Source organism: Empidonax traillii, unplaced genomic scaffold (genome assembly GCF_003031625.1).
Source record: "Empidonax traillii isolate 1590-97213 ecotype Southwest subspecies unplaced genomic scaffold, ASM303162v1 scaffold797:size354868, whole genome shotgun sequence".
NCBI lineage: Eukaryota > Metazoa > Chordata > Aves > Passeriformes > Tyrannidae > Empidonax > Empidonax traillii.
Genome location: NW_020955990.1, coordinates 153,887 through 169,905, shown reverse-complemented (window position 1 = coordinate 169,905; position 16,019 = coordinate 153,887). Strand labels below are relative to the sequence as shown.

The 16,019-nt window shown below is 36.6% G+C and overlaps 1 protein-coding gene across 2 annotated transcripts in view; it reads left to right on the top strand.

The window, feature by feature from the left end:
• Positions 1-16,019, top strand: part of KITLG (KIT ligand) — a 56,430-nt gene that overhangs the window by 24,799 nt on the left and 15,612 nt on the right. For both annotated transcript variants that reach the window (XM_027901550.1, XM_027901549.1), the window contains exons 2-4: positions 437-550; positions 10,476-10,538; positions 14,916-15,095. In XM_027901550.1, coding sequence (XP_027757351.1) covers positions 437-550; positions 10,476-10,538; positions 14,916-15,095 — 357 coding nt within the window. The remainder of the gene's footprint in view (positions 1-436; positions 551-10,475; positions 10,539-14,915; positions 15,096-16,019) is intronic.

Here is a 16,019-nt window from a genome sequence, read left to right as displayed (position 1 = left end):
TTGATAGAGAATATTGCAAAGTTTATATATTTTTCTCTTTTGTATCTGAAAATTTTACAAAAACTCAAACTAAACAAGATCCTGTGCAAGTAATCTGATGGCTCGATACCAAGTTTTCCATTATTACTTTAAAGATTCTAAAGATAGTTGCTTCCAGAAAAGATCAGTTAAGTGCATTTCCTTGGATTCCTGCCATGAAGATTATACTATAGAGTTATGGGTATGTCCTTGTGAAATATAAAGTGTATTGTTGCATCTAGATTTCATATATGAAAAGCCTTACTACAATCTGTAGTTACTTCACGTTTGGTGATTGCTTACTTGGGGTTTCTTGTCTCCTTTCTGTTTTTTTTTTTTTTTTTTTTTTTTTTTTTTTTTTTTTTTTTTTTTTTTTTTTTTTTTTTTTTTTTTTTTTTTTTTTTTTTTTACTAAATAGACTTGGATTATCACTTGCTTTTGTCTTCAACTACTCCTACTTAATCCTCTTGTCAAAGCCCAGAGTTCCTGCGGGAATCCAGTCACAGATGATGTGAATGACATTGCAAAATTGGTAAGTAGCTTTTATTTTCAATTATTCTTTATGTTAAACAATAATCAGTGTCTAATGGCGCTTATATTTCTAAGTGAAGTTAGTAAATCTATATTAGAATCAGTGGAATATTAAAAGAAAAACTAATCCGTCATAATCTGTCACTTAAACAAAATCTTTTTTGTGAAGACTGGAGAGTAGTTTCAGTGTTTGTTGAAGAGGTGACCTTGACCAAGATGGAGTGTAGGTACATATGTGGTTTCCTGACTCCAAACTTCAATAAAAATTGTCAGCAGTCCTAATTTCATCAAACATTCTTTAGGATCAGATTGTTTCCCACACAGATGAAAGACGATTGTCTGTCTGCTGATTTGCATGAAGCAGACTGGTGGCAAACTAGCTGAATTGAACCAGAAGTCTTTACTTCGTGTATATGAGACTAGTGCCATATGTAAAAATAATGTGATGTTAGACAACATTGTAGCAATCAAGGCAATGACGATTGAACAGCTTTTGCAGCCTTTTGGTGTGAGTGGGTTACACTTGTTAAGTGTTTCTCTACTTACTGTACCCAGAAGTTTAAGTCTGAAGGACTCAAAGCTTCATATAAGAACTGAATTCAATTAAGTAGATTTTAACTACTTAATTGACTGCTATATTAACCTGAAAAACTTCATCTTCTTTTGGTGTCAGTTGGTATTTAACTCCATTGAAGTCAGCAATTATGCTAACTTGCAGTAGTGTGGGATATAACACCAAAGTTTTTAAGAAATAACACACACTGGACACTTAATAAGCATATCTTCATCTACATATGGAATCTAGCTGAAAATTTTTGTTTCATTTTCAGAAAAGAGTTGCAACACCAGCGTTATTATTATCAAACACGTAAATTGGCGTCCCTAGCATTTGTTGCCAGTGCAGTGTTCTTAACTTGTCTTCTTTGAGCATTTTTATATACATTGGCACATAGTGTAAATCTCTAGGGGTGCTCTATAGTCGTACTCGAGTGCTCAGTGCTTCAAATTAGTCCCTTTAGGCAGAATTTTGAAGTATTGGCATATTTATTCCAGATAATATTTCATCTCTTGGAAGAGTATTAAGCTTTGATGTAAACCTTTTGAAAGCATGCAAGAGCAAAAGAATTCCTGTGAGGGCTGGTGAAACTGTGCCGTGCAGGGTTATCAATAACTTTGTCACTTAAGTTTCCTCAGAACAAGTGCTTTAACTTTCCCTTTAGTACAACTTAAACTTAAGAATTTATAAATACACGTTTCAAAAAAATTTGCATGCAGCTTGAATGATCATGCTTTGCTTTTGAGATAAATTCTGGAGGAAACCTAATCTTGTAAAAATTAGGTAAGTCTTTAATTTGACTGTGGTTTTCCATATCATCTTCCTACATTGTCTTCCAGAATCCAGCAGCTGCAGTTCTTGCACATATCCCCACAGCATTATTTTTCTGTACCCCTACCCTCCATGCGCCCTCTTGCACATGCAGCATGGTGACTAGTTCCCTCCCATACCCCCTAGGCATGATGCCTACCAGTGCCTGCTGGATTTTTTAGCCCCTTTTCTTGGGCTACTGGCTAGGCAGAAAGGACTTTGTGTGGTGATTGTTACGGTGTATGTGCTGCATGTCCTGCAAGAAAACCCCTGCCAACTGTCCAGGTTGCATTGTGCTTCTGCTGCCAAGCCTGAGCAGAGTGGGGTAGGGCTGAGCTCCTCCAGATGCTCCTCCATGAGGATGCTGTATGGTCCTTTTCCTGACTTAGACCCATATCTTTCAGATCTTCCTACCAAATGCAAAATTTGGGTGAAGTTAACTAGCAAGTTCAAAGATATTTTGGATTGGAGAAAGAACAGAGAGATACAAGAAATACAAAGCCCAGATGCATGGATTGTCTTTGTTTTGATTTGCTTGAGTTGTTTGAGAATGTTTTGAGGAAAGTTTGTATCCTGTTTTGTCTGTATTAATATTTTCAGAAACAATTTCAATCAAGCTACTTGAGAATTGAAAGGATAAGGTGAAAATAAATTTAGTATCTTCAATTTAGTATAAGAACTCTTTGTTTCAATTAATGTGACTATAGTATATGTTGGTCATTCTGTTTTGAAATTCTTCACCATGACAACTTGACACAGAATAAAAGGGAAAAATATATAATAAGGTTTAAAGTACTTTTAAAACAAAATATCATTAGCTGAAAGTATAAATACAAGAAGGGAGAAGTACACAGAGAATGCTGACTGATCACATTACTTTGCAGCAAGTACAATATTTTATGCTATATGGACTATTTCCTTAGTAAATATAATAGGGACTCTAACATTATATTGCTTAAACGCATGGTTCAGGAGACCCTACAACTCATGTAAATTACAGTAAAAGTCTTGTACCACTTCTGCTTTTCTAAACACAATATGCTCATTGGATTAAAGAATGATATTCTGATGACGTGTATCTTCAAAATTAGATGTTGCACCCATATGTGGTTGGGTTCTTTATTAGAATCCTAGAATCATTAGGGATGGAAAAGACCTCTTAAGATAGAGTCCAACTTTTGACCAAACACCACCAAGCCAATTAAACCATAGCACTAAGTATGGTGTCCAGTTGTTTCTTGAACACCTCCAGGAATGGCGACTCCACCACCTCACTGGGCAGCCCATTCCAATGCCTAACCACCTTTTCAGTGAAAAAAAAATTGTCCTTATGTCCACCCTGAACCCCCCCTTGCATAGCTTGAGGCCATTTCCTCTTGTCCTGGAAGCTGTCTGGGAGAAGAGTCTGACCCCCATCTTGCTACAACCTCTTTTCAGGTAGTTGTAGAGAGCGATAAGGTCTCTCCTGAGCCTCCTTCTCTCCAGGCTAAACAACCTCTCAGACACTTCTCATATGACTTACCCTCTAGAGCCTTCACAAGCTTCACTGCCCCTTTCTGAACACACTCCAGCACATCAATGTCTTCCTTAAAGTGAATGGCCCAGAACTGGACATAGCACTCAAGGTGTGGCCTCAAAAATGCCAAGTACCTGGGACAATCATTGCTTGCCACACTATTGCTGATACAAGCCAGGATGTCAGTGGTCTTCTTGGCCTCCTGGACACACTGGTGTCTCATGTCCAGCTGGCTCTCAACCAGCACCACCAGGTCCTTTTTCTCCAGGCAGCTTTCCAGTCATTCTTCCCCCAGCCTGTAGCTCTACATGGGGTTGATGTGACCCAAGTGCAGGACCTGGCAATTTGCTTTATTGAACCTCATACAGTTGGTCTTAGCCCATCAGTCCAGCTTGTCCAGATTCCTCTGCAGAGCCTTCCTACCCTCCAGCAGATCAATTCTGCCACCCATCGTAGTGTCATTTGTGAACTGACTGAGAGTGCCTTCGATCCCCTTGAGCAAATCATCAATAAAGATATTAAACAGGGCTGATCCCTGGAGAACACTGCTAGTGATTGGCTGCCAACTGGATGTGGCACCATTTACTACCAGTCTCTGGTCCCAAATATCCAGCCAGTTTTCACCTCAGCAAAGCATGCCATGAGCTGCCAGCTTCCCCAGAATAATGTTGTGGGAGACAGCATCAAAGACCTTACATCGATGTAGACTAAATTCACAGACTTTCTCTCTGACTGGAGATCCTACTGGCCTTTGAAAGTCTTATTTCTTAGCTGATCCAAGGAATCTGTTCTAGTAGAACATGGTGTCTTTAACAAATATCCTCCCCTTTCACACTGAGAACAAGTTGTAGCACAGAGGATTTCAGAGCAAATAATGTTATGTGTGCAATTATTGCCCATAATTTATTGTGATGTTATCCACAAGCTCTGTCCCACTTACCAACAGTGATAGAATAGTTGCTTCTAAGCGCTTTATTCTCATAGTCATGTTCTTTAAACCTTTTTTTGCGCAGTCCCGTATCTGTGTACAGTGAACTATCTGTATGGTGGCAGCAAGCAAATTGCATAATTTAGCTTAGGATATTGGCCTCTCTTCCTCCTGTCTCATCACAAATTCTTAGATAGCAGCCTAGATTCAGTTTGGCCTGAATTCTCCACTGAGGTAGATTATGATTTCTTTGTGTCCCCAAAATATTCGTATTCCCTGGGCCTTTTCTCCTGATGCTTCATAGACCCTTCTGAGTTCACTGTTAAAACCTTCATTGTTTTTCCTGTCATAATAGGAAAAAATGTGGGAGTTTTGTAGCTCTCTGTCCATACAAATATATTTTCCTTCCAATTTCTTGGTGGATAAAAATCCAGTCTATGAAAAGTCTTTTCCTATCTTCAGCTTCCATAGTTTTGCCCTTCTTTCTGTTAATGTGCTGCTCTGACCTTATCCTTCAAGCTGTTCCTCCCTTTTTTTTTTTTTTTTTTTTTTTTTTTTTTTTTTTTTTTTTTTTTTTTTTTTTTTTTTTTTTTTTTTTTTTTTTTTTTTTTTTTTTTTTTTTTTTTTTTTTTTTTTTTTTTTTTTACTATCAATGGCAAGCTTCTTGGGTTTATCTTCAAAGGTACTATTAACACTGCCTGTGTTATTGTAACACATGCTCAGTTTGCCCTCTTGTACCAGCCTCTCATCATATCCATGGTATCTGTTACACTGTGGCTGCAGGAAAGATGCTCCTTGATGTACTCCAGGCAGACTCTCATCCTTTTCCTATCTTTTGCTAAAACTCCTTGCAGCATGAATCCATATCCCTCCTTTTTCTTATTCCTACTATGTTTTTCCCTGTTTTTCCTGCAGTGTGCCTACAGTTTTCAAAACAGCGCCACAATTCCCTACAACCTGGTCTTCCTTTATTTGGTACTGGGCTTGTTCCAAGTACTGTAAACCTTCTTCATTACTTTTAGAAAACTCCTGAGCATGGCTGTGGCTGTGTTCTGCTCAGCTGTATTGTATTATAGGGGCATGAGAAGTACATGCCTCAGTCAAGATGCTCTGTGAATGTAGACCAGGGATGTCTACTAAGCCTAAGCTATCAGAGAATAAATAAGGCATGCTGTGCAGTGCCTGAAAATGTGGGTCATTTGCCTAATCAACTTTGTGTTGAGTAATAAATTGAGGACAGATGTGTGGTGTAACTTGTTTTCAGTGGTCTTAAGCTGGATTTTCACTAGCATCATGCTAGACTTATACCAGAAGATAAAATTGTAAAGAAGAGCAAATTCAATAATAATAAGGTTTACCAAACCAGACTGGTATCTGTTCTTAAAAAAGTGACTCGTATTTTCTGTAAGATTAAATTTATTAACATCTATGTGATATAATTTTGTCATATGAAGAATATGTCCTAAGTAGAATGATTTTAAGAAGCGAAAAACAATTGAACAATCATTTTTGGTTTTTAGTAATGAGAATTTTAAAGGAGCATAATTTCATACCTATGCAGAATGAAAGTATTTAGAGAGTATTCATTCTGCACTACTAATCACTTGAATGCCTGCTTCTTTTTTAATGAAGATGTCTGGAGGGAAACACATTACTTGATGAACAAATGTTCCGTATTATAAAACTGTAATTGCAGCACCTGTCAATAAAGCCTGTCCCCATTGTTCTTTTCAGCACAGTAAGTCAGCAGAAAGCTGCATTGATGTAATTGTGACTTAGATTTTGCATAAGAATTAGGAATCTATTGTATATATATTTTTTAAATATGAACATAAAACCTACATATAAAAAATAGAATTTTCACTGAGCTCTACAGTATGTACAGAATATACCTAGATATCTGTGATCTACTTCTCTAAAGCAATTTTCTACTTTTGAATGTTGGAAGCCCAAATAATAGTCAGCATTTACTGACCAGGTTGCTTGTTTGAGACCTGCTGTTTCAAATACTTTGCTTTCACATTACATCTTTGCTGTAAATATGTACTTTACACTCTCTGCAACATTTGATATTTATTTTAAAATGGATCTAACTCTCATGCATGAAGGGGTTATGAAAAATTACCCAGTGTTGTTATCTTGCAAATAACCTGCCACTGTGACTGTAAGAAGTGTGAACGGAAATCGTTAGCATGTTGTCTTAAGCCAAATGATGAAGATTTTATTAACTGCTTCATTAACAGATGAGATAGAGTAGATTGCAGAGATGATAGAAACAGAGAGGATGGAAGCTATTGCAGGAAAAGAAAAGCCAGGGATGCAGTAAGGAAGATAGAGAGGTGCAAAAATCTGGAGGGGGACTTCTGACAAGGGCATTTAAGGATAGAACAAAGGGGAGTGGCTCTAAACTGAAAGAGGGGTAGGCTAGATTAGATATAAGGAAGAAATTCTTTACAGTGAGACACTGGAACAGGTTGCCTGGAGAAGTTATGGATATTCTGTCTAAGGAAGTATCAAGGCCAGGTTGGATGGGGTCTGAGCAACCTGGTCTAATGGAAGTTGTCCTTCTCCATGGCAGAGGGGTTGGAATTAAATTATGATCTTTAAGGTCCCTTCCAACCCAAACCATTCTCAAATTCTATGAAAAGAATAGGAAAAGGGAAACAAGAAATGATATTCAAAAGCATAGTATGTTTTTGCCCATCATATGCCTCGGAGTGAAAAAGAAAACACTGGCAATGGAAAATGGTATTTTTTATTTTATTTACTTCCTTTATCTTTGAAATGTGTATAAAAAAATAATGACATCTATGCTTGTCTGCTTATAATTTTCAGAACAGTCACAATAAAGAGAATTTGCAAGAACAGTAGCCCTCATTACAAAGTGTGTGACTGCAGAGATAAGTCATCTCTCTTAAGTCTGCTCTTGCAATGAAAGAGTAGTTTATGGAACCCAAACCACTTTTTCATTCTTTTTTCTTCTCCCATCTATGTGATTGTGAGCATATTCTTTAAAGTATATTTGCAGTGTAAACAGTGCTGTATTAAATATTCAGATTGCTTTATGTCAAAAGTAGTCTTACATTCCCCAGTTTGAGATTTTGTTTCAACTGGAAATAAAGTGCTTAATGTTGGTTTTATATGGATTTGAAGACATAAGTGTGGATTCCCTTCTCTTCAGCTTTTCTCAGAGTCTAATAGGATTTCTACAAGTACACACATCCACTAAATCAGATAAAGATTTTGTGACATTTTAATTGCAATGCAGAATACTTTTAGTTCTATGCATTCCTTTCCAAGGTTATCAGTTGATGTTCTCTGTAATCATCAAAACTGTTACTTCTGTTTAAACCAAGGTAAATCATGCAGGCAGGTATTTTATGGCCCCTCAAATTTGTCACTGTAGTTAAGGAGTCGAGTAGAAGAATTAATAGAAAAGCCATTCAAGGATGCAGGGAGTCTCAGAGGACAGTCATTTTCCAACCACCTTTGCTAAGGCAGGTCAGAACCCCCTCATCATCTGCTCCTTCTGGAAGCCACAGCAGTCAGGCACCCTGCACTGAGTGGGTGTGCAGAGTCCATTCGTTCCATTCAGGATTATTTCAGCAGCTGGCTAGCAATGGCTAGTGTTCAAGGAAATGTCAAGATTCATTTCAGGAAAGTAAGAGAATACAAAATGCAGAGATTTAGTATAGACTTCTTCACGCTTATGTCAGGGGCTTTACCCTATTTTCTGTGTGTGAGTTAGGAAGTGCAAGAGAGACACAAGTGTTACTCTCTCACTTAGACTGAGATCCATCATTTACCAGCAGAGCATCTGACATGTGGAGTTTAGTTGATAAAACTTTAACAAGTTCTGTCTTGAGGCAGGGCATACATTTTGTCTTTGCCATGGTCTCCCCAGTGATCTTCATTTCTAGTAGTAAACTCAAAAATATCTTTTCTGATTCACAATCTGTCAAGGAGAAAAATATCTGAGGCTGAGCTGTATTGTTTAGCTTTGATTGAGAAGTTGAGCTCTTGGGTAGTTAAGTTTTTTTAACTAAACATGGAAAGTGTTTCGCAGGCTTTCATGCCACAAAAGTAGATTGTATACATAATGCATATCAATTCTTGTAGTGTTCATTGATATGGAACAAATTTAATCTTCCAGTGACCTTTCTTACAGAGCAGTGGTTTTGCTGATATTGCTAAGTATGGAATCCCTCTAGAGTGAGTATAGGAAACTTTGCACATAGAGTAGCATCTTCACTATCTGTGCTGCATGAAGTGCTGCTAATCCTACCTCTCTAGGCACGCAAAGGAAGCTAGAAAAAAACTTGGATTACTTATTAGTATGTCATGATGCCATATTTTTAGAGAAAGGAAAAATAGACAAAAACTTTGGGTGAGGATTTAGAATAAATCAGATGCTCTAAAGAGAGAACAAATATATTGGAATATTTTTCAGTGTTTATAGCATATTGAATCGACTTCTCAAAATTATAGGTAAATGGAAATACAAAGAATTTTAGTGACACTTCTGGAACTGCTACCTTGGGAATGTGTAGGTATTAAAAAAAAAAAAAAAAAAAAAAAAAAAAAAAAAAAAAAAAAAAAAAAAAAAAAAAAAAAAAAAAAAAAAAAAAAAAAAAAAAAAAAAAAAAAAAAAAAAAAAAAAAAAAAAAAAAAAAAAAAAAAAAAAAAAAAAAAAAAAAAAAAAAGGAAAAAGGAAAGGATTTTACCTGGATCATTTGTAGAGTAATTGGGTTTTTTTAAAGCTGCAGGAGAAAGATAAATGACACTGAACTGAAAGGTTGTGACTTAGCCCAGATAAATTAAAAAAAAAAAAATGTTTGGAATTGGAATTCACTTGTGTTTGACTGTGCATTAGTATTGTCCTTGATCATTTCTAGAACCATAACATTTAGAAACAACCGTTTTAATTTTTATTTGAAACTAAATTTTAATTAACAAATAAAACATATTTTGTCAAAGAAAATATTACCTAAAAACTGCACAGGGGAAAAAAGACGATTCCTGTGTTGGTTGCTATAGCAGCAGAATCAAAAGCAGTACCATAACAGAATGATCTTTAACCTGAAGTAAAAATGCTTTTGCACCAAAGGAGTTATGTCTGTGCATATTGTTTTTAAGTAAATGGATTTCAAATGAGGATGAGAAATATCAATTGAATCTTTCATTGATACAAAAGAAAATAGATTTACTGTATCATTAAGCACCACATTATTGGTAAACCTTTTGAAAAAATACTTCAGAAGACTGTGGCAGTTCACTGACTGCTGGACTGTTCATCTCACAAGTCTTCATGTTCCCCAGATATTCAGCCATGTCTCACAGTAGTTTTGGATCCCATCTGTGGCAGATTGGTTTGTATAATTCAATTAGAATCCTTCTTCCACTCCTTGTCTCTGCTGCACCACACTCCATGCTCTCCCACATCTGCAAAGCCTCACTCAGCTAACATGTATGGAAGTTCTCCTTTGCCTCAGGACATTGCTGTGACATAACTATTTGCTCATCATTAGTAAGAGAAACAACTTCAAAGTTAAAGTTGTGAACAAGTGTTTTTTTGACCTGGTACGTAACTAAGCACAAGGCAGTTAAATATTTCTTTAGGTACAGATGCATGTTGAAGTTAGAAATTATTTGAAGGAAAAGGGGTTAGTTACCTGCCTCTGTGTCCTCTACTGTCTACAGGGGTTGGGGTTATGTAGAAACTGTCAGGTAAACACTTCAACACATGCCATTAAAAGATGAAAATGCAGTGGTTTCTCTAGTAATTAATAACTTCAGATCACCACTCCTCAACACACTGTTGACTTTAGTTCAGCTGGGAAGCGGTAGCATTGAACATGATCTGGGTGTATTATGGTGGAGAGGTGGTTCACTCGTGAACAAATAAGGGTAAATAACAGTTCCACAGGAAACTGGGTATGTAAGTAACCTTTTTTACCTGCACCTTTACTGGAGACAAACCTTTAACTTTACCTGCACCTGGTAAATTACTGAAAATTTGTGTTGAATATTTGGTAGCTTTTGTTGAATGCAGTAATGGAAATTAAGTGTTGTTTTGTGTAGTCAGTAATAACATTTTTATTATCTTTTTATTGTAGGTTGGAAATCTTCCAAATGATTATATGATAACCCTTAAATATGTCCCAAAGATGGATAGTCTGGTATGTACAACCACTTCAAAATAATTCCAATAAAATAGCCCACTGGAACCAGTGATGGCTGTAACATTTTGTGCTTAGTCCTATGGCTTAGTAAGTTACAGTTAAATAATGATTATTTAACTTTTCATAAGCTTCCCAAGTATTTATTTAAAAGAAATGTAGAGAGATTCCCACAGTACCTTAAAGCCTTTTAAATTACAGGAATCTTAGAAAAATGTTTCTTCACATTAAATTTTTTAACCTTTTTTTTCTGGAAAAAGTCAAACTACAGTATTATTTCATTATATCAGTTGAAAATAATATTTATTAACTAATAATTTCCTGTGTATGTTCTCTCTAATTATACTTTGCAACTGCTGCACGATGGCCTTCTTGTTTCAGCCAGTGGAAATACCATTAAAGCACAACAAATACTGAGTAGCCAGTAAGGAGAACCTTAAGTTCAGCAAATGGTAGCATCAGGAACTAAACAACTTTCTTTGTATTATTCTTTCTGTATAATCCCATGTTTAATACATAGTGATACTTTAAAATAAACATCATCTATATATTTTAAAATTCTATAACATTTTCTGTTAAAATCACATTATCTTATTGCTTAATCTACTAAATACTTTTTTGGTTTTCCTCAATTTAACAAAAAAAAAATTTAGAATGATGTATTGTAAATGCTCTCTTGGTTGTTGGAAACACTGCAAGAAAAAGGAGAAAAGGAAACAAGGTGAAAGTACAGGTTATGCTGTATGCTATATTGTTTTAAGGAAAGGAAAAAGTAAGAAAAGGATGATTTTGTCAGTTAAACTTAACAATATTGTGCCTGTCTTAAGAATGAATCATTTTACATACATCAGTAGCTGAAAGTCATCTGCTAGATATAAGAAGCTGGTTTTGCGTCTGTACAAGGTTTTCATTAAGAAAGCCCAGTTTCTGTGTGACACACATCTAAAAATGCATCCTATCCTACAACGTTATAGCAAATCTAGCAATATTCCATATTGATAGTGGAGAATGATGCCAGAAGCGATATTCAGTGCTGAATAACAAGAATATGGGAGGAGGAAAAGGAGGCTGAGGGTTAGTGAATGGCCCTGAGTTGTGAGGTTATGAGGGGTTACGATATGAGTTTTGTTGGAAGCTCAAGGCTTTTAATAAAAATTAGAGTACTCTAGAAAACCCAGTTTAAACTTTATTCTTTAGAGAGAAAAACTGTGCAAAACAAAAGCTGTGGAAGTCAGGTACTAGATCCTATATAAATAAAACTAACGGAAAAATTTCCATTTCTTATGATGGCCAATATTCAGAGAGAAAGGAAATAAGACTGGCTGCCACCATCCCCTGGCTGCTGTGCCTTTTGAAATTCAATGATTTTGGTGCCGGATGTGATGAGATTCATGTCTGTGGAGGGCAGCCATAGTCTGAATGCTGTTCCCCCAGCTTCCAGAATGAGCACAGTAGCTGTTGGACTGGATTGAGGCTGCTCCCTCCGCTGCACTCCTGGGGAGGTTGTCACTGCAGATGAAGAAGGCCAGGGAGCCTGCTTGAGCGATGAGTCCTGGTTGTTCTCACTGCCTAATTCTTGCCTCTCTCTGTGGTTGTTTTGACTGCCAATATGCAGATTCTTTGCTGTACTTTAAATGCCATGTCATCTCGATGTGTCATATCCAGAAACTTAGATCCAGTTTACATTTATGACGAGCAGCCAAGAAATAAATAGGAAGAGAAGTTCAGAGCTGAGATTTCCATGTTCACTTCACTAGTACACCACTTTCAGTCGTTGTAATGGGAGGTGTGGCTCTTGGCCACATGCCTTTGCAGGGGTATTCACATCCCACTCTGCCAAATTCCTCTCTGGGAATTTCAGGTTGTGTTATGCATACCACAGCAAAGGCTGGTGGAATAAGTATGCTTTGCTCTGGGTTCTGCAAGGTTCCTGCAAGCTGGGAAACCCACAGCTTTCCCTAAAATAAATGCCCTTTGCTTGGCTCTGAAGGGACTGAAATGGTGCTCTGCAATTTTTTTCACTAGATTTCAATCTTCTGTGCATGCATAAAGTGGGAAGTGTACCCAAAGTAGCAAGTCTCAAATATAGATGACTAGAGGTAGGAAGGCAGGGTGAGTGCAAAGCAGATGGGAAGCCAGTGTAGTGCATGTAACGGGAACAGACTGACCCATCCATTAATGAGAAAGGTTGTTGCATTATGCACGAGCTCAAGGCAACTGAGTGTCTTTAAAAGTAGTCTTACATAGAGGGAACTGTGTAGGCTAGCCTGAAGGTTAAAAGGCAAAGATGACAGCAGAAGAGGCTGAATTCAGAAGATGATATAAACTTCAAACTGTAAGTAAAAGCTAACTTAGGGCTACCTAGCAGTAAAAGATAAGTTAGGTTTGCAGTCGCCCTAAATGTAAATCTTGGTCAAAGTTTACACAAAAAAATTCAGAGTTAAACCTCCATTTCTCCTAGCAAACAACGTGACATTTTTCAGTTTGAGCAGTTTCATCCTTGTTTTGGCAAGTGTTAAGGTAGTAAGTGATTGCACAGCCTGAAATTAGTGAAAAGAAAACTTAGAGCTCTCATGAAATACAGCTTTGTAGGTCAGAACAGTTCAGAGGAGACTCCTACACACATGATAAACCGCAGGAGCAACAAAATAGACTCCCTGCTGGAATTGCCAAATGCTCACTAGGAGAAGCAGTGAGCTTCTAGTTCCTGCCAGAGGAGAAAGCTCACCTTCAAAACCTCAGAGGAAAAGGGTTTCCAGTTCAGGGAAGCACGGTAGTTCTGTGTCACTGTTCCTGCACCAAAGCAGAAGAATAAAATGCGTTTTCTGTCTCGTGGTGGCAGTGGGATGTGGCACAACATATGCTGCTTGAACAGAGTATGTTTCAACAAGCTTTCTCTGATTTATTTGCTTTTGTTTAATTCTTAAAAAAAAAAGTAATTGTTGAAATAATTGCAGAAGGTGGTATCACTGACTTGACACTTGTTACCACTGTGTGAGAGAGCTGTACACAGAAGTGGGAAGTCAAGTGGAGCTGAGTAATGTATTTACATTTGGTTCTCTAAGCCTGAAAGTCTAATACTCTGATTATTCTTCAAAAACATGAAGTATATTTTTTCTTGTCAAAAACATTTACACATCAAAGCAGAACAACACCTGTGGATAATTTTTTTTTTTTTTTTTTAACAAAGGATCTGTATGAGGGTTTATTAAAGAAATTGAGTAAAATGAGATTAAGCCTAGAAGTGTATACATCACCAAACATTTGCTATGCATTGAAGAAGGTGGATTCTGTGGATGATGTCCACACACTGGGCAGCATTTGGAAACTTAGTGTTACTGAGAGTATTTAGGTTTTGTTGGGCCAGGATTTTTTTAACGACAGAAAAAGTAACTTCACACATGGAATAAATTCCCACAACATTTACCAGCAAAAATTCAGCATTTATTGGGAAGAGATTTCCAGGTATGAGTTGCAGTGCAACTATTGCATTACCTGTATTTTTGCTGATCATATTGAGTTAGGGTTTTTCCTGGGCTGGGCCACTGTTTTATCTATTTGCCTACTGTTATGTAAATCTAAGTCAAAGAATTTATTGGCTCCCTCTAAAACAGCAAGATGAATTACAAGGTTTCAGTCACGTGAACAGCTGTACAAACTTCGTCTGCAAACTAATTGCATAGGTGTCAGTGAAAGGATTTGAACTCTTTTCCAGTGGCACATACAGCAAGAGGCTGCACAGAACACTTTTGTCATCAAAAACCTTTTGTCAGGGAAAAAAAGGCTTTTAGATCTAGAAACTGTTCCCAGTAATGGTATTTAGTGAAAAAGCTGAAGAGAAGGAATTAACTAAACTAACTAGTTTAAAGGTGGATGAAAGCACACAGGGATTTAATGCAAAATGTTTATGGAAACCTTCCTGGGAAGAAATTTAAATCAAGAATCTTTGGAGTTAACTGAGTCATGTAAGGTAACAATAATAAAATGAAAACTGATATTGGTTTAAAGAATTGTTAAAGCAATGGGTATTTGAATAAAATAAATAGGTTAATGAAACCATGGATTAGGGTTCATAGCAACATGTCCCAAGGCTCAAACTCTCAACACACTGATACTTGGCATTCATTAAGAATTTTAATGAATGTCATTTAACAGACAACCATAAATATGTCAGTATGAGTGAGAATAGAAATTTTACCAAAAGGAGTGAGGAGAAAGTTGGCCACACTAAAGAAGAATAATTTTAATTTAGACTCTCAGCATAATTTAAATTGGAAAGAACAGTCTAATCTGCTTTTGCACATTGAGCTGCTTAACCAGTTTTTACAAAAGTCTGATATTTAATCTACCTGTGTTTCCCTTTTTTTCCCCTGACAGCCTGATCACTGTTGGTTGCATTTGATGGTGCCTGAATTTTCAAGGAGTCTACATAATCTTCTCCAGAAATTTTCGGATATTTCAGATATGTCAGATGTTTTAAGCAACTATTCAATCATCAATAATCTCAGAAGGATAATTAATGATCTTATGGCATGCCTCGATTTTGATAAAAACAAGGTAACCTTATACCTTGAGTTTCTGCTTTTATACTGGATATTTTTTTTTTTAACTTGCTGTTACACAGTACTCAGTAGTAGTTTAAAAATGTCCAAAGCTTCCTTAGATTTGTTCTCATTTCTATTTCTGTACATCTGAAATCCTACTTTGTTTAGAAACAGTCTACACTATTCTAACGTTGGCTAGATGTTATCTCCTGCTTCAAACAAAAATGGCTCAGGAGGTATTACAGTGTATAAAATGACCTGTATACAGTTATTTAAATAGTTAAAAATGTGACCATCATATTTAGGATAATCCATTCATTATGGACTGTTTGAAATGAACAGGTATATTCCTTGTGCATCCAGCTTGAATGATTGATTTTGCTAGTGATCTTAATGTAAAATTTAAAGATGATGTGTTGAAGCTATTAATATACTCCTAGTATGTATCACAGTGTGTGAAGCTCTGAAAGCTTTGCCATGGTTTAATGAACTTTTTTATACAAAGGCACAGTGAAGACCATAGCATATGGGCCCATTTCCATGTGTTTCTGGATTCCTACAGCAGCTGGAAGGATTCCAGGTGCTCAAGAGACAGCTGATTCTCTTGTGTAAAGGGGCGGGGAGGTGTGGGGAGAAATTAGTTTTCTAGTCCCTTATACAGCTGTAACCAGACTATCCGTAATTAAAAATAAGTTCTGTAGTTGAAGTTTCCACTGATAAAACAGGCAAAATCTATCATGTTCTTTAGAGCAAGGATTTCATCTTCCATCTATGTTTATTTTTGTCAGCTAAGTTCTTAGCTGTTGTAATTGCACCTTTTTAACACTCAGAATGAATCAAATTAACTAAAACACTAAGGTGCATTTGGAGTGGAAAAACTGTGTAACCTTGTCATGTATTTGCACTACACTGGTGAGAATATTTAGACATTCCCTAC